This window comes from Lepidochelys olivacea, assembly GCF_965140295.1.
Source record: "Lepidochelys olivacea isolate rLepOli2 genome assembly, chromosome: 5".
NCBI classification, from domain to species: domain Eukaryota; kingdom Metazoa; phylum Chordata; order Testudines; family Cheloniidae; genus Lepidochelys; species Lepidochelys olivacea.
This window is the reverse complement of record NC_140415.1, coordinates 78965001-78989411: the sequence shown is the minus strand read 5'-3', so window position 1 is coordinate 78989411 and position 24411 is coordinate 78965001. Positions and strand designations below refer to the sequence as shown.

General features: G+C 39.3%; 1 protein-coding gene across 3 annotated transcripts in view; it reads right to left on the bottom strand.

The window, feature by feature from the left end:
• Nucleotides 1-24411, bottom strand: part of PRDM6 (PR/SET domain 6) — a 94993-nt gene that overhangs the window by 61789 nt on the left and 8793 nt on the right. For all 3 annotated transcript variants that reach the window (XM_084629446.1, XM_084629447.1, XM_084629448.1), the window contains exon 3: nt 19870-20177. In XM_084629446.1, the coding sequence (XP_084485572.1) occupies nt 19870-20177 (308 nt within the window). The remainder of the gene's footprint in view (nt 1-19869; nt 20178-24411) is intronic.

Genomic DNA, 24411 nt, shown 5'->3' with positions numbered 1-24411 from the left:
ACAACTGTATTTGTTCCCTTTGTACTCCCTTATCTTATCTCACCTGTTTAAAATCCTTTATATTTAGGTTGGGGCAGAGAACAGGTCTTTCTTATTTCTTAAGAAGGCACCTGATATGTTAGGTGCTAGAATAAAAACCCCAAATCATTACAATGTGGAACGGGAACAGATTCCTCCTTGTTATCCATCTGCCTAGATCTTAGTCCAGCTTTTTATATTGGGTACTTCCATGAGGATTTGGTTGAAAAGAGATTAAGGGGATGTTCAGAATATACTCTGGATCCTACAGTGTGTGCATTTGGGTCCAGTCCTGCAGGTAACACTTCCAATTGATACTAATCTGATTTTAGAGATGAATTTACAAATTTCATAGTTTACAATAGGATTTACACAGGTGTATCTATAAGCAGAATTGGGACCATAGAGGTTACATTTATAATTCAGTCTATTATACATTATTTTTGCTCCATTTTTTGCAATGATGTACAAAGAAATACATGTTTTTGAGTTAGAATATTTATAACAAATTAAATAATCCTAAAGTTTTGTATGTGCTATATCAACTAATTTAATAAAAAGGAGGTAATTAATAGGTGACAAGACAGAATGAAAAGTTCTTTGTGGCACAGGATAAACCACCCAAGTAGTTAAATCAATGCCTTTCTGTTTAATTTTGCTATTTGTTTTTCTATCGGAGCTGCCAATTCTCTAACATATTAGAGAAGAAGTAGGAAAGTCTTTTTTGATTGATAACAATCACAGATATTAGTGTCAGATCTGTAGAATATTTCTAAATAAGAATTTTATGTGTTGCTGTCGTACTCTTAGTTGAATAATTGGTCCACAAAAATTTATTTAAATGTTCCTTTTTTAACTGCTTTGACAAGAACACCATAACAATTCAGATCACCTTTGACCTGCAGGGTGTACATCATCTTGTCAACATATAAACAAACACATGATGGGTTGTATTTTAATAGATTCTATAAATACCACAATCCAATTTATCAAAAGGTTCACTAAAGTGACAGCTGTAGGGTTGCTGGATAATAGCTGTAATGTTCATTCACAGTGTTGTTGCAATGGGATTGTTGCTTTGAAATGTAACAAGCTACTGTTGCTCTAAATTTCTTATTCCCTTGGAGTTCTGACTCAGTTTCAAGTGCAAAAGATCACTGGCTGCAGACTGTATATACCACATAATCATGAGGATCAGACTTCCAGGTGGAAACCACATGGCTGACTTTTATAATAAATCCTTCTTCCCCAGCCCATCATTATCAACCAATCCCTGTAATGGAATCTCTATCAGAAGAGAGGGCTGGAAGAGATATTCAAGCACAGAAACATTCACTGGGAAGCTGAACAGAACTTAATTGCAATATGGCTTAAAGAGTCACTTAGAGTAACGTTACCTGCAGTTCCCCTCTCTTTGACTACTCCATAATTTACCTAATAAAGAGGGAAATTCTCACAGTCATGTGGAAGGGCCCATTCAGCTGACATTTCCTTGGGTTACCTGTGGAGACTGAATCCAGAACATCAGAGCACAGGCCTCTACCATTTGAACTAAAGAAGTAATCCATTTGCTGGTAGCAGCAGTAGGTTAATATCCTCTATTTGGACCAGCCTCTAGAGGGAGACACACCCAGCCAGCATGTAACTGTTGCAGCATTGCAGTCATTTACACATAGATCTGTTCAGGCTATTAAAAATGCTGGTAAAAGAAGTAGGAAAAGGGCTGGATCACCCAAGGGGAAAATTTGGTGGGTGCAGAGCACCCACCGGCAGCTCCCTGCCCCAGCTCACCTCCCGTTCCGCCTCCTACCCTGAATGCAACGCCCTGCCCTCTTCTCCACCTCCCAGCTTTCCGCAAATCAGCTGTTTGCGTGGGAAGCCGGGGCAGGCTGAGAAGCAAGCGGCGGCTTCGCGCTCAGGCCCAGGGAGGCAGAGGCGGAGCGGAGGTGAGCTGGGGTGGGGGGGCGTGAGGAGGGCCGCCCACGCCGCAGCAGGTAACCCAGGGGGTGCGCAGGGGAACCGCTCCCCGCCCCAGCTTGCCTCCGCCTCCCTGGGCCTGAGCATAAAGCCGCCACCTGCTTCTCAGCCCTCCCCGGCTTCCCACACGAACAGCTGATTTGCGAGAAGTGGGGTGGGGGGCAGAGAAGCAGAGCGGGGCGGCCCATTCAGGGGAGGAGGCGGAGGTGAGGTGAGCTGGGGCCGGGCGCGGGGCGGGGAGCTGCCAGTGGGTGCTCTGCACCCACCAAATTCTCCCCGTGGGTGCTCCAGCCCCAGAGCACCCAGTGAGTTGGTGCCTAAGGCGCCACTTTTGATGTGATCAGTGGGGGGAGCAGCCGCTCCCCCTGCTCTCCCCCAGCTACGCTACCTTGCCCCTAGGAGCCAGAGGGACCTGCTGGATGCTTCCTGGGAGCTGCCCCAGGTAAGCACCGCCGGGACTCCCCACTCACCCCCGGCAGGTCCCTCTGGCTCTTAGGGGCTGGGTGGGCACCCACTACGGTGACCCATGAGACCCTCCTGCCTGGTTCTGGGGGCAGTCAGGAGACAGGGGAGGGTGTGGATGGGGCAGGGATCCCGGGGGGGGGGGGCATCAAGGAATGTGGTGGGTTGGATGGGGCAGGAGTCCCGGGGGGTGGGGGTGGGCAACGACCCCAACGTGGGGTGAGGAGGGAACCTGTTGTTAAGATTTTGGCAGCTCATCACTGGATCTAACAAATGTTAAGAGTCAGCTCAACAAATCTGAGACCACGCAATAAAAGAATCTGTGGGCCTGGTTCTGGTCCCACACACAGGGTACACATCACCACATAGCTTGAGATATAAAGTATGATGCTGACCTATATAACAGCTGATTTTTCCAAATATGTCGTGATACCAAGCTTGCGTTCTAGATCAGGATTAGACTCTGCAAACTTGATCCTGCGAGCTGCTGAGCATCTCATGTGAGCTGCTTTCACTCCCACTGATGTCAAAGGGAGTAACTGAGAGGGCTCAGAACCATGCAGAGACACTGAGGTGAAGCATCTTGCAGGATCAGGACCTATCTTTGTACTATTTATATCTTTCGTATACACCGGATTAGATTCAATTGATCATAACTTGGCACTATAATTGATTTTTTTAACAATAGTGTAGTTACTAGGACTTTTGAAATCAATAATTTGAAACTGTATCCAATTTTCAACACTTTAATTTGTCGTGCGGATTTAGCAAATTGTAATAGTGACTTGGTTAAAATACTGGCTATTGTGTGTGGAGGACTGCCCTTTTCTAGATAGAATATAGTCTGCTTGAGTGTTTGCAATTATGTCATTTGCTTGTGGTTGACCTGGCACAGGCTATAAGCTCTGACACAATTACAGTTGATGGTGATGCTCAAGTGACTGTGGCCTGTTTTCCACTTTTATCTGCTGATGCTACTTGGAGACCCATTTTAGTCTTTGCAAAACCTAGTAAAGCACTACTAAAATGGTCATAAAAACTTTCTCTAGCAGTCTTAGTATATTGATATGTTTTCAAGTTCCCCCCCAACCCCACTGAGGTACTAGCAGCTGGTGGTGCCACCCCTCTCCCCCCTCCCCATGTGGCCTTGGGGAAGAAACTGCAGAGAGGATCCAGTCAGACACTCTAGCTAGCTGGTAGGGGCATAAGCAGCCAAAGCAGAGACTGCTGCACTAGTGGCAGCAGGGGAAAAATGCCGCCCAGCTGGGGCCAGCCCTCCCCCTGGACTCCCTAGACCTTACTCTAGGAGCAGTACGACCTAGGTGGTGCCTTCCCCCCATGTGAGCTTGGGAGAAAACTGCAGAGAGGAGCCAACCAGAGACTCCAGCACTGCAGATAGGAGCAAAAACAGTGCCCTCTGGACAGAGAGCTTCCTACAGTTCTACCTGGAATTTCTCTGCCCTCTGCTGATTGGCTGTTTGCTCCAACCCTCCCCCTCCCTCATAGTCTCATCACCTAAATTTCACTCCACACCTGCCCTTCTTATCCTCTTCTTCCCCCTCGGCCACTTCACTTCCCTTTTCTTTTCATGTAGTTTATCCCCTTAACTAACTCCACCCACCGCCCCAAAACTGTGGTCCTTACATAATGTTTACAGCCATCACATTGTTCACTGTCTGTTCTGCCTGTCTGTTATTCCCATTCCCCCACCCCATGTCTTTCTTGTCTATTTAGACTGTAAGCTCTTTGGGACAGGGACCATCTTTTTTCTCTGTGTTTGTACAGTGCCTAGCACACTGGGGCCCCACTCTTGGCTGGCCCTTAGGCACTACCGTAATGAACATGTCAAATGATTTTTTTTTCCAAGGTCAAGTTTCCCAAGCATGGGAACACACACAAAATTACTTTTGTAAATCTTTCCAAGCTTGAAAGTTTAGGTTAACAACAACTTAATTGAAAGTTTAACTGAGACATCAAAATTGGGAAAAACTAGAGCAGAAAGAGGAGGGAAGTAATCTAGAAATTAGAGGACAAATGGAAAATAATACATTAATAACACAGTTGTTCACTGACCTTATGCTACTGAGTTTCTAGACGCTCTCCCTCACAACCTGTCGTTGAGTGTTACATCCACCCAAAAGCGAACAAACAATGGATCAGCAATGCAATTCCCATGATACAACTCAAGTCTAGTTTGGGACAAAGGGGTGAAATCACCAGTAGCCAATCACCAGAGAGCGAAAACAGCACTAATCTTCCACACAAGGTCCAATATTTTGAGTGAGACTGGAATCTCACTCCCCATGTTCCTTGCCTCTGCTCAGAATCACTGTCCAATTCTCATTGTTTCCCTCAGATAGATGGTTCTAGCAGACTGCTTCTTTTCTTTATGCCCTAATTTCCTCCCATATTTAATTTTGCCAGTGACTGCAAGGCCCACATGTTTAGGAAGCCTCTACAAATGCATATGCTCAAAATCCCATTTGTGCACACATAATTGGAAGGCAGACATCTGTGATGTATTCTTGGTGAGCCTATCAAAGAGCTTGCAGGAGTGGGAGGTTGTCAGCCAGACTTCCAGTCTCTAGCAAACTACTCCCTTTAAGTTTCATTACAAAGTCCTTCTTACAACGTAAATAAATTGAGCTACGTAGCATGAGGCACAGCCACTTCTCATATAGAAATAATGGCATCCAAAGTAAATTCCCATTCATAATATTTAACTTTAATAATTTGGAGATTTACTACATGAATGATTGTAAAGTTGCCATGAATTATTGTCATTATAATTTAAATGAGGCAACACAACATAACAACTAAGAGCATAACATCAAGATATTAACAGCACGACCATCCCAGCTGATCTAGTGATCATGTGACAGCAGCTCTTTATCTGTGATGGGAAAACAATTCTGGAGCTCATCCTGGACTCCTGCTTCCCAGTAGGCATGAGGATTATAGGGCTAGAGCTACTAATAGGTGTCATGAAGAGCAGGGTGTAAACTGTACAGTTTATAAATAAAAGTATGTCCCCTTTCAAGTAAAAACAAGTCCCAGGGTGAGTACCCTCATTTTAGGGATCACATGGCATGAGTGTACCTGGTTTCAGGGTCACACAAAGCATTATTAATAGAAGACAACTAAAAAAATAATTAAACAGCATGGTGGTTTGTGATTTCTCCAGCTAGGCTGATTCTAATAATAAATTATCAAAGCATGGAACTGTCCCAACTTAACTGCTACTCCGCTAAGACAGATCATTTGAAAGCTAAATGCAGTCATGGAAGGTGCAGTTTTCCTGCAGCACATATCTATGGCTAGATACACTACGAAAACATTGTGCTGTACCTTAGAAAGTGAAAGAAAGCCTCATGTTGCACTTTAGCAACTACACTTGTCATTTCATAATTGGGATTAATGGACTCCTGTGAGAGACATGGCCAACTATTCCGAGCCATTAAGACAGCTCTGATATAACATAGGGGCCCTGGAACTGGGATGAGTAAACTGAAAAAAGCAGGAGGTGGATCTATGAGATTCAAGAGGGATAAAGTGAAAAGTTAACATGTGGAAGAAACATTAGCTCTGAATAAAGGAGCACACTGAGACCAGTAAGTCCTTAAACTACTAATACAACATGATAAATAATTGCTGTATCCTAAAAAGGATGCAATGTAATTATGGTTTGGTTTAACAAAGGAGATTCTGGAAAATTGTTACTCTGCCTACGGTCTTGGGAAATAAGGAAATCTGCACACAGTAGGCTAAAATTCTCAAGGCACCGTTGCCCAGGGGTTACCCCAAAAGCCACCTGACGAGCTGGAGGTAATATGTGGCATGAAGTCTAACACTTTATGAAATAAACAAGAAAAGAAAAGAAAAGAAAAGAAAAGAAAAGAAAAGAAAAGAAAAGAAAAGAAAAGAAAAGAAAAGAAAAGAAAAGAAAAGAAAAGAAAAGAAAAGAAAAGAAAAGAAAAGAAAAGAATGTAGTCTTTGCAGCAAAGGGTGCCGCTTATCCTGTAGCTGCTTAGCCTGACTATGAGCTACCCTTTGTTGTGATTGGCAGACCCCAAGGTCAAACAGCTACTCTGCCAGAAGTACTGTCAGGCCCACCCAGACCTGGGCCTGTGGCTTGCACCAAGCCATGCGCCACCTTTATACAGGGTTAGAGCTCCCATTGAGCCAGAGCCCAGGCAGTCAGCGTTGATTAATTTCTCAGTCCCAGCTACACACTGAATCCTACAATTCTGGGAGTTACATACCCTTTCTTAGTTATTGTCTGCCCAAACAGCTGAACAAATTCACCCCCCTGCAAAGACTATGTCCGCCCCTGAAGTTGTTCCAGTATGTCATGTCATGTGTGGAAACCTGAATGTGATTCTGGCTTGAACCAAACAAATAAGAGAATGCACTGTCTAGTCAGCCAAAAGCAACAACAACATACATTAAGCAATTAAGCGCCAATATAATACCCTGAGGATGAGGTCAGACCACTTGTTCTTATCCCTTCTCCAGCATGTAGTTATAGGGGTAGGAAAACCTTGTTGAAGCAGATGGAGAGCATAAAAGGCCTTTTGCTCCTGCTCTAGGTTAGCCCTAAAAAAGGGAGAGGGGGAAGGCAGGGCAACTCCATCCTGGCTAGTAAGAGGAAGCAATTGGAGCAAGAGGTGCAACTGAGGGCACAGGCTGACACAATTCCAAGCCAAGATTGGTCAGAAAGGGCATTTAACCCATGGCATCCATTCAGAAAAACTTTTGGCAAATCCAGCCCAGCCAGGCCCCACTGTGTGAATCTGTGAGGCAGGTGGGGCCAAAGCTTTAAAAGCCTGCTGAATTTTTAAATCACTGTTTATTGATGTGTATGTTTCTAACCAGCACATTTCTAATGCTTGTGCCCCTTGAGAGGGAGTACATACAATATCCCTTTCTGAATATGGCTGCAATGCAGTGATTCCCAACCACTTGTACATACAGTATAGTATAGACAGGGTTACTTCAAGCACTGTCCAATAATAAGTGCCTGGCAACCCCTTATATCTCACCCCTGCAACAACCTCCCTTTCCTGAACACCTTGGTGATGAAGTTGAGGCTGAGGCTTGATGCTGAGTACTACTGTTCACCTCCCATTCAAATATGTTTGCACTAAAACTGCAGTGGAAACTGAGCAGCCTCCACCTCCTGTTCAATGCATTTTTACATGCCCAGAGATCTGGAACATACCAAGCCCTCATGTGTTAGACCACAAACCAGGGAATGAGAGGCAGCAGTAAAAATACATTGGGACCCAACACAGAGACTAGCCCTCAACTTCATCATTAAAGGTCCCATCCCGCAAGGTGCTGAACATCCCCTTTGTGGTATTCAGTAATTTGTGGTATTGGGATTTAAAGAAAGGTAGAGAGTAGCAGCTCGCTGTCTGAAGGGATGAGGATGCTGCTGGCAGGCACGGCTGAGGTCTTAGTCAAGCGTACTGGTATAGCTGCCCAAAAAGCTTACTGCAGCACTAAGTAATAAATAATGGACTTTTTGGAATATGTTTCCACATAAGTATTGAATTGTGTATGCATATTCCCTCAAAAGTTAACATTCTTTGTCAACTCAAAAGACAATACTGCCTGCTACCATTACCTGCCTTGGCAAATGTTTTGAGAAACTGCTTCAATGTCATCTGCTAATTCTGAACTTCGCTTGCAGCAGATGTGGTCAAGATATAAAACAGCTATCCCTGTTATGAAAACATTTCAACACTATCAAAACCATGTTTAGAACATTAGCTCTCATTCACCATACTTTAGAATACAAAGCAGATAATAATAAGTACATGAGTCATTCATACAGAGGTGACATAATTCAAATTAAATTAACTGCAAAGACTAAGTACTTTGAAAAAAATTAAGGCCTTATGTTTTGTGCTGTCAATATATTTGTTAAAGATTTCACCACAGTGCGGCGGGAGTTAGACCTAAGCTTAAATATGGATAAATAGAAGGTTTCCCCAGAATTACAACATTCACTAGAGCTAGCTATGCCCAGAATTCTATGGGTCTTTTTACCTACCTTCCTTCAGTGCAGCATCACTATCAGAGGTATGATATTGCATCACTGAATTACAGATGATCTCCTAATTTGAATTTTTCTGAAGATATATAGAAGGATGGGGTGGGAAGGAGTAGTTCCACTGAACAGGTTTTCACAGATTCAATCGCTGAGGTGTAATAACTTCTCTGCCTTAACCAGTGTTGAACCGTAGGAACACAGACATTCCCTATGTCACAATGAATTGTGCTCAGTCTACCATTGATAATCCAACTTTTCTCACCTGCGGCTTTGTCAAGGTTCCTCCCCCACTCTGAACTCTAGGGTACAGATGTGGGGACCTGCATGAAAAACCTCCTAAGCTTATCTTTACCAGCTTAGGTCAAAACTTCCCCAAGGTACAAAATATTACACCCGTTATCCTTGGACTGGCCGCTACCACCACCAAACTAATACTGGTTACTGGGGAAGAGCTGTTTGGACGCGTCCTTCCCCCCAAAATACTTCCCAAAACCTTGCACCCCACTTCCTGGACAAGGTTTGGTAAAAAGCCTCACCAATTTGCCTAGGTGACTACAGACCCAGACCCTTGGATCTTAAGAACAATGAACAATCCTCCCAACACTTGCACCCCCCCTTTCCTGGGAAATGTTGGATAAAAAGCCTCACCCATTTGCATAGGCGACCACAGACCCAAACCCTTGGATCTGAGAACAATGAAAAAGCATTCAGTGTTTTACAAGAAGACTTTTAATAAAAAATAGAAGTAAATAGAAATAAAGAAATCCCCCCTGTAAAATCGGGATGGTAGATATCTTACAGGGTAATTAGATTCAAAAACATAGAGAACCCCTCTAGGCAAAACCTTAAGTTACAAAAAAGATACACAGACAGAAATAGTTATTCTATTCAGCACAATTCTTTTCTCAGCCATTTAAAGAAATCATAATCTAACACATACCTAGCTAGATTACTTACTAAAAGTTCTAAGACTCCATTCCTGGTCTATCTCCGGTAAAGACCAGCATATAGACAGACACACAGACCCTTTGTTTCTCTCCCTCCTCCCAGCTTTTGAAAGTATCTTGTCTCCTCATTGGTCATTTTGGTCAGGTGCCAGCGAGGTTACCTTTAGCTTCTTAACCCTTTACAGGTGAGAGGAGCTTTCCCCTGGCCAGAAAGGATTTCAAAGGGGTTTACCCTTCCCTTTATATTTATGACAGGCTTCATTTGTCACAGGCTGTCTCTGAAAACCAGAATAATCTATGAGGATAATGCAAAAGGACAACACATGTAGATGCCACAGTGTCATACTCATGGAAAACAGATTGTTAAAAATGTTCCACACAACTCTATTATGAGCATAAGGTATTAATCTCACCTAGAGATTATGATCTCACCATAACAAAAGTTTTAATTGGAGTCCGTCCCTTATTTACAATACGATCCCAAAAGTCAGAATCAGTATGCCAACTGGTGTGATTTGAGTAATAAACCACCCAGGGTATCCTGTGTTTACTACAGAAGCTGTACATTCAAGAATCCAAATTCACCACTGGTGTAAACAACCATAGCTCCTTTGGCTTCAATGGAGCTGCAACACTGAGGTCAACAGTAAATTTGGTCCATTAGCCTTATGGGCACTGAATTCACCTAGAACAAGTCTAGAGGATGCCAATTTCACCCCCAACTCAGAACTAATAAAGGAAGTTTGATAAGTAGCAGGTGACCAGAATTCCAAAATCCTGAAACTCATGTGTAACATATACTGGGTATTTCCTAACCTGGCATCAGAGAATTGAACAAGCATAGTCAGCTTGTTTACCTTACTCTTTCTGTTCTCATGCTGACCATGAGAAGATGAACCAACACGAGGCCAGCAGAGTCATCCAAACAGATCTTTGTGATGCAAACAAGACTTGGCATCTCCCAGTCAGGGAATGACTTTATCAGCAACCAATCATGCAAGCAAGAAATGTGCCTGAGCCCCAATAATTTATTCCTAAATAATCAAATATGCATATCTGCCACATATACACTTCTCCCATGGGAGTAATAGAAGGACAGAGTCATGGGGACATAATTGAAGCCAATCTAAAACCAACAGAAACCTCAGGCATATATAAAAAAGACATTTTTAAAAAATAGCAAATGAAAGACTCCACTTTTAAGACTGCCAGACATAATGGTGCCCTATGAAGGAATATCTGCTACGAAACCATATTGCTCTAAAAATCTTTGTGGCAACACCAACAAACATTAATATCCTCATCTCCACAAATGACCCTCTGACATAACTGCAGGCAGAAAATAAAAAATTATATATATAATCAAATTAAAAATCATTCAAGGATTTTGACTTAATCAGTACATTAGATTGGCTGAATATATTTAACCCTATATTTATTTATTTTACATAAAATAAATTTCAATACTGTTATTAGTTTGTTTTAAAAGATTTTTAATTTGAATAAGCATTATTTTATTTCCCAATTTCATTGCTTTATAATAAATATACAGTATAATAAATAGTGGTCTCAAATTTCTTCTGTTGATATAGTAAAGTCTCCATGACAATTAATGCCTGATAGACTGACTCAGCTCTGCTTTACAGTTGCATAACTGAAACCAAAACTGTTGAGACACCCATATATATATATATATATATATATACACACACACACACACATACGCACACGCACACATACTTGATAGATAGATAGATAGATATGCTCTACACTAGTAACACCTAGCTGAATTACAGTTAAAGTATTGCCTGTTATGTGCCCATTTTGCAAAATCTGTGTAATAAATATGCAATGTAATACACACCAGAAACAAATGTGTTATAGATTTTTACAAAACACTAAAAAGAGGAAAATGTATTTTTGATGCAGATGTTTATCTAATTAAACACAATGTATTATTATGCAGCCACTGAAAATACAGTCTTTTTTCCAAACTAAAATGTTGGCCTTAGGTCAAGCTACAGCGTATCCATAATCAGGGTGCTTTTAAGGTAATTTTGTCCTAATCTTATCAAACCAGTGCTGGGTGTACACTGAGATACAACCTAGAGGTTCTGTAGTGCTTCTCAGAGAAAATGCTGGCTTCTTATCTTGGAAAAATGCTGATTTTAAAACAGTGAGTAAAACACTGCTGTATGGTATTCACTCTGTCTTGAAAACCTTACTAAGGCACCAATGAGAGTTTTGCCTAAGCAAGAATTGACTAAGGACTGCAGGATTTGACCCTATATGACCACAATCAGCATGTGGCCTGACACGAGCTACTTTGTTACCAACTATGTTTGCCTGAACATAATCTACATTTTTCAACAATAATGTGAAATAATGTCTGTTAAGGTGACAGTGTCCAGATATTTTTATCAGGTATATTTCTGATTTTTCACACATACAGAGAACATTATGGTTTTTGTGGTTAATGGTTAAACACTTAGTAGATTTATTGTATTTGTTCTGGTATAGGAAAACTTACTTCAAGGGTGTACTCTCATTGTGACATAATGTCTTTATTATGTCTTCTAGAAATAATTGACCCAATCAAGTTACTGTACAGTATATCTATTGGTTAATTAGAACTTTAAGAAGCAACAAATAAAACACATTATTGACTTTTATATCTTCAATCAAATAAATATATACAGCTGCAATTTGCAAAAATTATTTACCTTTCAATAATGGATCACACAGAGAATATGTACTATAGACTCCAATGAACGTCTAGATCAGCAGCAAACAAATTACGTGTGAAAGGGGAAAAAAAGCTTTCTCGCTATCATTGCAGCCTATAAATAGCATGCCGTCTTATGTGGGTCTCCTTTAAAGATGTGTGGTCTTATAGGTTAGTAGCCTTATTTCAATGCATAATTGACCTTGAGATGGAAAACAATCTCATAGTAGAGAGGCGTCCTATTTTAGTGAACAATGACTATAGATATTAGAGGACATGCCTGTTGTCAATGCTCATTGCTGCAACCTGCCTATACCACACTGGGACAATCAATTTTGTAAATGATTGCAATAATCAAGGAAATTGCCTAATTTATAAATCCTTGCATACAGCATTTTAATGGATTCTTACATTTTAATGCTGATGCCTTCAGAGCTGAATGAATTGTTGTCGAAACTGTCATTACACAAAATGATAAAAACATTCAGTCTTGTAGGTAACTACATCTCATGGATATTCAGACCATCAGGACACAATCACTCATTAGTGACTTCTACTATAGTTTTGCATTACAGAACAACAGGAACAATAAAAAAAGCCACAGTTTCCTTGTGAATGAGCCTTTGCGGAAAGTTTTGGAATTTTCATGAATCACTTAAAGTTGAAATTTTTTAATCTTTAATGAATCAGTATCATTAAAATGCCCCTAGTTTTCCTTGTACTGACATTTTGCTTTTCTTTTTCCCATACAGTTTAACATGCTACCTCATTTCTGTAACTAAGGACCAGCTCCAGTGCACAAACTTTCTGATCACGAATCATATAAGCACAAGCAATGTTAATACTAAAACTGCACAAATGCAAAGCCCAGTGCCATGTGCTATTATTAACAGGTAACGCTATGAAATCCACCTGAAACTTGTTCTGCATACTTAACTTGGTTCCACAAATGTACTTATACATAGATGGCTATTTTCAGTTAAACCTTGAGCAATTGATTTCAGCCAATAGTGTGCTGTCAGTACTTTACTTACTGCTCAATCTCACTAACCTGACATTTATGGTGTACTGATTGGCCTCTGTCAGTGGTGGAGGTTGTAAATTCACTTTGAAAAGCTTTGTGTTAACAGCCTTCAACCAGGCTCTGAGAAGAGTACGAGCAGGCAGGCTGACAATTGCTCGACCTCCTGCCCTTATTACAGTGAGTAAATCAGGCTTTGAGCCATTAGGCTGGAGCCTGAGGCCTACACAAAAAGGATTGACATGACTAAAGGTCAACCTCTGTCACACATGTGTAACAATTTGGATAATGGAATTCTGTAACTTATCTGAAAAAGGTGGCAAATGCTTAGATGGAAAGTGTATGTTAGACTGGATTTTCCAGCTTTTATGTTAAGTACTTATTCAAGAGTCTGTATTTTTTGTCAATACACATCTGATGTCATGAAATATGAGAGGATAAAGGGTATAAAGAAGTGATCAGAATAATTCTGTGAAATACTGAACATCTTTTCCATACTGAAAAATTTGTTCTGCATTTAGGCACAATGGATTTTTTAATGGTATCTATCACCAATATGCAAAAAGAAAAGGAGTACTTGTGGCACCTTAGAGACTAACCAATTTATTTGAGCATGAGCTTTCGTGAGCTACAGCTCAATACAGACTAACACGGCTGTTACTCTGAAACCTATCACCAATATATTATTGGTATCAGGTATACAATATATTTAGGGTATCTTTATTCACATTTAATCAGAAGTCAATAGAAATAATTCACAGTTAATGGTACCATAAATTAGGAGTACTTGTACGCCTTAAAAAACTAGATTTTGTCCAAATATGGAGGACATGTGCATAACTGATATGTGCTTGACTGCTATTCAAGGGTTTTGCAAAGCTCACATTCTCTTCAGTAGGAGCAGGATTGGGACCTACCGCAAGTTAAATTACTTTTTTGCTATATGTGTTTTTAGATTTGTGTGCCTAGAGATATAATAAATACAGTATATCAATCAAATAAATACATTGAAGACAGAGGTATGAATGACTCATAACAAACAGGTAAGATGATCCTAATGAGAAACATCAAATGGGCTAAATTTAATTGTCTGATTAAAGGAAACTATGTTAAACATAAGCTAAGATAAGCTTTTATATTTGAAATCAAAGTAATTTCAGATATAGTTTTGGATTTAAACTCTTCAGTAAGGAATCTATAAATTACTAAAGATACTGGAAGAAATAGGATAGTAAATGATCATGAAAAACTGACTGGAACAAGCTGCTTTATAGCAGCTTAGTGCAATTATCATAAATTAAATATGCTGTGACCCTGAATATGATCTTACTGAACTTCTAGCTAGCTGAGTTACTGAACACAATACTTGCAATATTTCCAATACACAGAAGATGGTTTTTATATATATATGATAAAAACACAGTTTACCTTTAAAAAAAAAGACATCTTACAATCATATGAGGCAAGACAAAAACAGCAGCACCAGCTGTTACTCTGCATAATTTAAGACATCATAGTAACATTACTAAGGTTTATTTTGAGGGCAAAATTATTTGCATTTCATGAACATGACATATTTGAAACAGAGCTGACAAGCCCTCTAGAATATCAGATGATGGATTGCTGAGAAACATAATTTTCACTTTAATAGAACTATGGCATAATTCTATCCCCTAGTGCTTTTGCTGTATCAGGCTAATTTAGGCCAAAACTATGACTTTGAGAACATGAATGCATATGTATCACTATAATTTGAATGAGTTCTTAATTTAAAGGTAATAGTTCTTTCTATAGATGAATACATACAAATGTGTACAGTATGGGGTCTGGCTAATGTATGTCTCATTATACTTCCTTATCTTGCTCTCACTGAAGTCCATGGCAAAATTCTCATTGACTTCAAAGGGAGCACAATACCCACAATGGTACCACATTGAAAGGACAGGAGGATTTGTCCTTATACTAGTGCCAATTAATGCCGTCGATCTTTAGGGCAAAACAGAATTAGCATTTTGCAATTATTAATAAATCTCATTTTATGTGTGTATTTTTATTCACCTCTTTAAATAAAAAATATATATAAAAGGTAAGATCTACACATACAAGAAAAATTTTAAACTACATCTAAAATTATGACATAAAATCAAACCACAATGAAGTGTAACAATATAGTTGATATACCCTTGAATATCTCAAGAACAATTATTTAACTGATTTCCAACATATAACACTGACAAAGGCAAAATGTTACCAGTATAAAGAGGAAAAGGCAACTATGAGATTCAATCCTTCAATATAGCTATCTCTGCAATTGCAGTAAAACTTTGCTTCAGCTAAGTGATCAAAATGGTTCTTCTATTAAATATTTTTGAGGAAGAGATCCATTTATCATACAGTTCTTTCTCGGATTTATGGAGTCTGAAAAACTTTAACTCCTAAAACTTCTGTATTTTATTCCAATAGAATTTTAAGTGTATCCCGTATGCATTCCTTAAGTCTAGTCTTATTAAATTCTGATGTTAAACAGAAAGGGGAAACCATGTGCAACTAGATTAATTTATCTCTAGGGAATAAGGACACATTAATAACTGAGATAATGTTTTCATATATGTTAGAATCAAGTGTGCCTTTTCACTTCTTTATTAGAAAACACATTAAGGGAAAATTATCTCATTCTCATCAATAAGACCTAATTGCTGAGAAAGTCTCTGTTTTCTTTTCAATAACATCAGAAGAGGATTTTCCCCATTACTTCAAAATGAAAAAAAAAAAGATCAGAAAAGTTATCAAGTACTGTTGGAATAAATGCCTGTATTACCAAAGAGAATGTTTACTTAATACACCCAGTACTGTTTTCCTTTTAAACAAATCAGAGTTTATTGTATCTAGATTGAAGTGGGCCAAAGGGCAGGAGGGGGGCAAGGGGGAAGAGAATGTGGACAGGGAAGAGAAACAACCACAACCAAAATGACTAATATTTTTGGCTTTCTGAAGATCTGATCTTACTGTAGGCTATAAAAAATTATCTTGACTAATTGCTAAAGAACTCTATAATTTCCAATGAACACCCCTAGGTGTCAAGACATGTTGTGAGGTAATGGAATGGTATTTAATTTACTCTGAATTGCTGTACATTGAGCTATATGGATTACATATAAAGCAAACACTGACTGCATTGTGGGAGCACTCATGCAGACAGACCAAAAAATATTTCCATAGTTTTGAACCATAAGTCAAATGCAATAATTCTGATGTTTGCCACAGCAAAGGAAATAAAAAAGCACCAAATCTGTATCTATGCTTAATTGTTTTTGGAATAGCTCTTCAGTTTATTTAGCACACACTGAAAACAATAAAGAGCTGTAAAGTGAAACAAAAATCCATCAACTTAACTTTGCAATGCAAAGGAGAAAAAAATATTAGAAATCTATTTAGAGTACTGAAAAAAAAAAGATATTTACCTCACTAAGATCCGTCAGGACTTTAATACTGAATACTCATCTGTAGTCACTTTTACATTTGAATCTGATTTTAAAAGGGAGATGGAAGGGAATTAACTACAGCCATGATTTTATAAAAGGACAATGATGATCCTTTAATTTTTATTATTTGATTTTATCTGCATTATATGAGATATACTAAAAGTATATAGATTATTCAAACACATTATATTTCTTCATTTATTCACAGAAATCACTTTGTAAAACTGCAATCTCCTCCTAGTCTCCTTCCTTTGCTATATTTGCTCTTTAGTAAACATCAGTATTCAGAAAATTAAAACTACCATTTTGAGGGTCAAAATAAACAAAGAATGGCCAAAACTTGGAGGTTTTGTGATCCTTGGATTTTCTTTTTGAGTTTGCAGAAATAGTCTGAGTTCATAAGTCTCCCCGCGCCAACCTATTTTTCTTTCCAAGATTTGTCAAAACACACACGCACGCACACACACTAACGTGCGCGCACACTCACCATTTTTCTGCCATAAAGGAAGCCTGCACAAATTGCTTGGGATAGAAGAACAAACCAGCACAAAGCTCAGGTGACACTCATAACTGGACAGTATTTTGGATTTACATCGGTACAGTTTTTATTTTTTCATTAACCTTTTTTTCTGTTGTGCTCTCTACTCTCCCCTCCCTACGCCTCCCATTGCTCTCTGGTTTTCACTAAATATTTTTCCATTTCCTCTCTGTTTCCCTCCCCACACTGTCTCTTGTCAGTGTCTCTATCAGAGGACACAAGTAACATGCACATTTCAGTTGACCTTTCAAAACCACTATATTTAAGTGAACTTGAAATAGGCTAAAAAATGGTCACCTTGAAAAAAGTTGTCAATATTTAAAACTTTACTTACATAAAAAGTGACCAGAGTCTAACTAATGAATCAAAGTATTGGGAAAAAATTAATTATGTAAATATATAGGGCTGACATCTCAACTGTGTAAAATATCTTAACTCTAGTGACTTCATTTGAACTGTGATGATTAACAGAAGTTGAAAAGCTGACCCCCTAAATTTTATTATTTCATATTCTTCAATTTAAGACAATATAAACCACAAACACCATGTCAGAAATAGTATCAAGTCCTGTTGCAATAATACAGTGTATGCTCTATAAATGAGTATGAATAATGTGCCTAAATGTGCTCCCATAAAAGTCAATAGGAGTTTTGCAATTTACTTCAACTGAAACAGGATCTGGCCCAATATGAAAAATAGGTGAAATTCTGACCCCACTGAAGTCATTGGGAAAACTCCCATTGACTTCAATAAGGTCAGAATTTCACCCAATGCATTTTGAAACTTGTTGGGGTTGATCTTTCAGCCTTTATGTGAAACTCTCACTGGCCTCAATGGCAGGCTTTGTAAGAATGGTAGAAAAGGGCCTTAGGTATATTATTATTTATTTGTATTGTGGTAGCATTCAGGAACTCAAGTCATCTATGATAGTGCTGCTAGTTGCTGTACAAACACATAACAAATGACGGCCCTGACTCAAAGAGCTTACAGGTCTGCTGTGAATGAATACAGTACACATTTGCATGTTTGAATTCATAACACCAAACATCTAGTAAAAATCCTAATGACAGTTATAAATACACTTGGAGATTAATGCAACACTCACTGAAGTCAATGGAAAGACTCACATTCTCTTCAGTGGGCTTTGGATCAGGTCCCTAACTAGAAAACACTTCTCTAACTGCACTATCTCAGCAAGTTAACAATGATGATTTTGCTTGTTTAGGTGCAGGGTTGGAGCCACTGATTTCACAAATACTTCCTCCTCTTCTGGACGATTGACACAATCCTACCAACTCTCCGCAGATGTCACTCCCCTTGATTGCAGTGGGAGTTCTTTCCACAGAGGACTTACAGAATCAGGCCTGACATTTTCCAGCACAAAACAAAACTGTTTTTAAAATTCAAGGGACAAAAATACCCCAGAAAGTATGTTATGAATTAAGGAGAAATGAGTGGCAAAAGGATAGGGAGGTCAGAATGCCATTCCTCTTTTTATAATAGACACTTAATTTAATAAATACTGGGACATGATGAGGGAGGGAAGAGGATACCTTTGTTAGCTGTTTATTGTTAAAGCTCTGTCTAAAATCAGCACACTTTGTTTTCTTTTCTTTTTCTTAAACTAACTTACCAAAATGCAAAACTGCTCGACACAATCAAATTATAGCTTCCTGGCTAGCATAATACAGATGCTAGCTTTCAACTTGAAGATCATTTGTACAGCTCAATGTTAAACTTCTGAAAATAGGGATTCCTCAAATGGTGCTGCGCTGGCAAACCCCGAGTTATAGTAGAATAGTGACTGGGGAAGCGCCTGTAAGACCAAGTGCAATATAGATTTTGATTTCTTAAACCAACCTGGAATCTACAGCCAACATTCATCCGAACTACATCAAGCTTCCAAATCCTAAAATGCCTTTACACTGATCGTCAGTGTCTACTGCCAAATAGCATTGCATTACTCCTTTCAAGAGGATAGCTACTAAGAAGGAATTGCCAAACAAAAAACTAAACCTGGATTCTAAGCAAGGATGCTGCCTACAGTACCACAGGAGGGATGGTCAAAACTAAGCACACTAGCCAAATGTGGCCCAGAGTTCTAAGTGTTGGTGAATACCCTCATCTTTAACATGGGAGTGTAACAAACAGGAACTATGAGTCCCATCACATTTCCAGGCCACAAAGATGACTGGTCTGAGCATGCAATGTGCCATCTCAAACTGAGTGCCCTCCATTCAAATCAAGATGGAGCAACACATATTGGCACCAGTCATCTCCCTGGGCTGCAGCCACTTGGCTAAAGATGAAAGAAGCACTGTATGTTGGGACTATGCCCTCCTCAAACCATATCTCCATATTAAAGATACGAGAATGTGCAGCAATCTGTGTAGCAAACTAGGTGCAGTTCTAAGGTTCCTATTAGTTTGCCAATGGTACCCTCAGTTGTAGAAAGTGTAGGCAAGTCTTTCAGGCATATATTACTGATTACACATTTAAATCCATTGTGGAGGCTTTGGGGTCAGATCAATCTAGCCATTATGTACAAAGGAACTAAACTGTATGTCCTACATACAATGACACTTGATATAGACTTTGAGAAAATCAAACTTCTATCAGGAATAGAAAGAAGATGACTTACTTCCCAGAGGTGCTGCGTGTTCCTGATGGCTCCCGTTTGAACCTTCTCTGGCAGAAGGACAACTCCCTGGAAAGGCCCAATCCAGGTGCCCTGCTGGATCCTCTGCGCAGCGCAGATGCCATAGGCCAGACCAGGTACAGTACTGGTACATAGACACACTTCCCGGGGGAGGTCCCTGAGCCATTCAGGGATCTCAGGTGGAGGTGCTGCGGCTGCAGCACTACTAGTGCCCACTAGGCGGCGCAGAGAGTGAAGTGGCCCATGCATGGGGCACTCACCATTGCGGTTATCAGCACACATGTCACATCCTGTGAGGCAAACAGGAAAAAGAGTAATTAACTTGGTGTCGTCAGGCTACTACCATCATCTCCACCACAGACAAGGACACATACATATATTCCTCCACCTATTTATCCATTTAAAGACATCTAAACACACACATACTTTTGCACGTTGCTTATTCCCTTCTCCTAACCGCACCAAAGCCCTTGAAAGAGAAATGTGAGAGCCTCAGCAGAAGCTCTGCAGACATTCTGCAAGCACAATGTGTTCATTGACCTGCCAAGCCTCACTCATTGGGACAGAGTTTCTACGATTAGGTTTTTTTGATTAATACAAAGGCTGTATTAAACCATCTGCCTCTTGTGATGAAGGATTTAGTAATATGCTTCAATTTTATATCTCATTCATGATTTTTGAAGATCTCTCTACCCCCCCCCCCACACCCCCACATTCATCTTGCTACAGCTCAGTTCAGGGGTGTTATTGGAATGGAATTTAATTTGATCCTTATTTCTTACAAAATATTAGCTCTAGTTCCACAGTAGCATGCGCATGCATGCATGCTTATTTAATACAAAGAAATAAAGGAAAACTCTCAATGATAAATTATATTTATGAAATCTTATTCATTTGCTTTCTTACAGTTCAATCTGACCTTTCCCAGATACCACAAAAGAATTTTAAGAACATTGTTTTATTGTACAATTATACATGTTTAATGTCTACTATAGCAGATGAGGATGATGATAAGAAGACCATGTTTGGTAATGCAACCGGTTCCTAACAAAAAGACCACTGTGTTAAAATACTGATTACACTAACTACCACTATTAATGATGGTTCTATATTTTGGGAAGATCTGTCTGGGATTTTCTTTTATAAGCAAAGAACATTTTGGAAAAGCATTTCCATTACACATTTTTACATATGCCACGAATGCTCAACTTCCAGGAAAATGTTTCATGCTCAGAAAATCCGTTTCTCTGGAGATACATTGAGTTAATGTAATAATAAATATATTGAACTATGTTACTGTCCTCGGCACATTTTACATCTTGTAGCATAATTAAAGTTTTTATATGAATCTATTCCAGAAATACAAACAAAAAGCAATAATTATACTACTGTATTCACATAGCAATTTGTGGTTCTTCCCCTAATAATTTTACATTAGCCACATGCATTCTTATAAAAATAATGCAAACTATTCACCAGAGGGCCTGAGGTTTAGTGGTCTAACCCACAGATTTGGAATAACTAGACTCCCTGGAACCACAGGTTCAAATCCCAGCAGGACTGACTCAGTCCTTCTTCCTTCCAAGGTAGATGAATTGAGTAGTTCCATGCCGTTTATTATGTTGGAGTCTTTCAGATGAGACCTTAAAAAAACCCTTCTGTCTACTCTGCATGGACATTAAGGGTTACATTTTCAAAATACAGCCTCTCTTTGTGCATTCACAAATTCTTGCACATACTTTTAATTGCCCATATTTTTGAGACATTATTATCTATTGTCCACATGTAAGTCCTAACACATGCAAGTGATAAGCTGAGAAACTTGCAAGAGTTAGTGAATGGCAAATGAAGGCTAGTATGAAACACCCTTGAACATTTGTCCCTAAACAATCCTGGAGGGATTCTCTGTGTCCTTAAGCAAATTTCTATATCCTCTACAAGTATGTCCTGTGCCAGTTCACTGCTGTCCTCCACCAGAGAAGTGGCTTCAGTTAAGTAATTCGATAGAGAGAGAAGTCTGTATCACTTAACTCTTGTGGAAGAAGCCCAGGGTGGAGGTGGGATTGCACAGTCAACTCTTTGTTTCATCTCATGAAATTCCTAATTCATCATGCAATCTGAAAGTGAGTTTTGCAGGACGATAAATGGGAGCAAAGGGAATGGTTTTCAAAATGTGTAGATATCGCAAAATCCATGTGGAAATCTTGATGTATGCTGCTATGTCTTCCCCACCCATGTTAAGGCCACTCCCTCACCCAAGGGGGTTTGACAGCATAACGCAGGAACCCACAGGAGTTAGTTCTGACAGTCAACATTAAAGTGGCAAATAGTTTCCCACAGATATGCCAGGAGATGATGCCACATAGACATCCGTCCCTCAATCACTCCCTTCCCTACCCAGCACCTTTTTCAAACTATGTGATTTGTGCTACTGACGTTCATTTCCCCCTTCTATGTTGACTACTCCTACGGGCCTATTTGCACACCTTTCATTTCCTCACAGCCAAAATATGGCCCAGAATTTTTAAAGAACTTTGAGATCCTTTGATGTGAAATATGTTTTATAAATATAAAAATGTTATTATGCAGGGTTTCTTTTATTAGAACATGTTTTACTTCAATATATCATTATAACTTATTTGTTTATGAAATTTCATTTAAAACCCATACCAAAACTGTATGTAAGCTAAAATATTTGTACCTGATTTTTCTCAATTACTTTTTATTTTTAATAAAAAGGTAAAAGTTCACAGGAAAATATATTTTATACAAGAAAATGTCTCATGATATCAGATAAATTCATTGTCTTTCTTTCTCACAGAAAATTTAGAATTTGTTACTCACTGTCTTGAGAGAGGCTATTATGTAGCAAACACTCTCCATACCAATTCCCAAAAGCAAACACACATCTAGATAATAAAGCTTAGCAAATCCATGTTTGTATTTTCAAAACTTATTTGGAAAGTAGAGAAAAATATCACAACATCCTACATCCCTCTTCCCCCAGAAACCTAAGGGTCAAGAAATGATTATGATCACCCCAATCCTGCATTTCTTGCATACCAAAATGTACACTGCAACTGGAGTTTGATATGTGAAAGTATACTGGACCAGGCCCCAAATGGCAAAAAAAGACACAACTATCAATTAAGTACTCTTTTAAAAAAAAAATCTGATTTCTCATAATGTAATCTACAAAAAAAAATTCTGTAAGAAAGTCTCAGATTTAAGGAAAAGATGGCTAACCAAGATCTCAGTTAGCACCCAGAGCAGACAGTTGAACTATGAATAATTTGTACCCTGCTTGATGATCTTTTAGATGTGTAACCTTCTCCCAGGGTCCTGGTTATCAACGGTCCTCTTAGAGACACGATGTCTGCAAAACAACTTGCATAAATGAAGCCAAGGCATCTTCTTGACTCTGTCCAGGTAACTCCAGTGTCAGCTCCCTGTACCCTGCCACCAGGTACATATCATTTTTCACACGTTCATGCGCGCACACACACACCTGTTAGAACCTCCCCTGATTTATGCATTGTATTTTGTATTTGACTATAGATGTGGATTAGTAGCACGAAAACAACCTTTTAGCACTCTCTATCTCCAAGAAACAGAGATTAGAAATTTGAAGAAAAATATAAATGGATGCCATGTCACTGTCACTTGGCCCCAGGAGAAGATTCTTTTTCACCAGCTAGCAAAGGGTACTGCTGTTCCCTTTCCACCAACTACCCCCAGGGAACAATAATAGCTGGTGTTTGGCATTTGCAGGATCTTCTCTTCCTGATGTACTTCTTCCCTTTCATTACTGTTAAGGCTGAAAGACTCAAAAGCTGGATATCTTCTGAAACTGGGCTGGCTAGAGAGTCTGTGCTGGCTAGAGAGTAAAAGGGAGGGGTGCTGGCAGTGCATTGTAAGTCTGTCATTCATGCTAAGCAAGATCTGAATCATTCATGCTTTTAGTCAAATGCTTAAAAATATGTAACTTTGGAGGACATTATTTAATTAAAATACAATCCAAGCAAGTTTCCTAGTTTATAAGAAGTGGAAGCCCATGAATACATATTTTACCTTGCTTAGGGGACATTGCTATTGTACTTGCCCTTTCCCTTTTTGTGCCTCTTATTTTTGTCTGATGATTCTCAGGAGACTCTGAAGCACCATATTTTTTCAGCCCCTCCTGCTCACTTGGTCCTGCCAGCTAAAGATAGCCCATAATGAATGGTGGAGTCCTTCATCTCAGAGGAGGAAAAAAGTCCTTAATCTCAAGTGACGGGGGGAAGGAGGGGAGATGAGGAAGCTTAATTTCTAGAACATGAGAATTGCTGATCTGGAACAGCCTAATGGTCCATCTAGACCAGAATCCTGTCTCACACAGTAGTCACTTGCTGGATACAGCAGAACAAGGTGTAATATAGTGGACATAATTGTTTGATAATATACCAATGGGAAGTTTTCTTCTATCCTCCAATTGTGATCAACTTGCACCCTGATGTATGAGGATTCTACTGCACTACTGTAGTT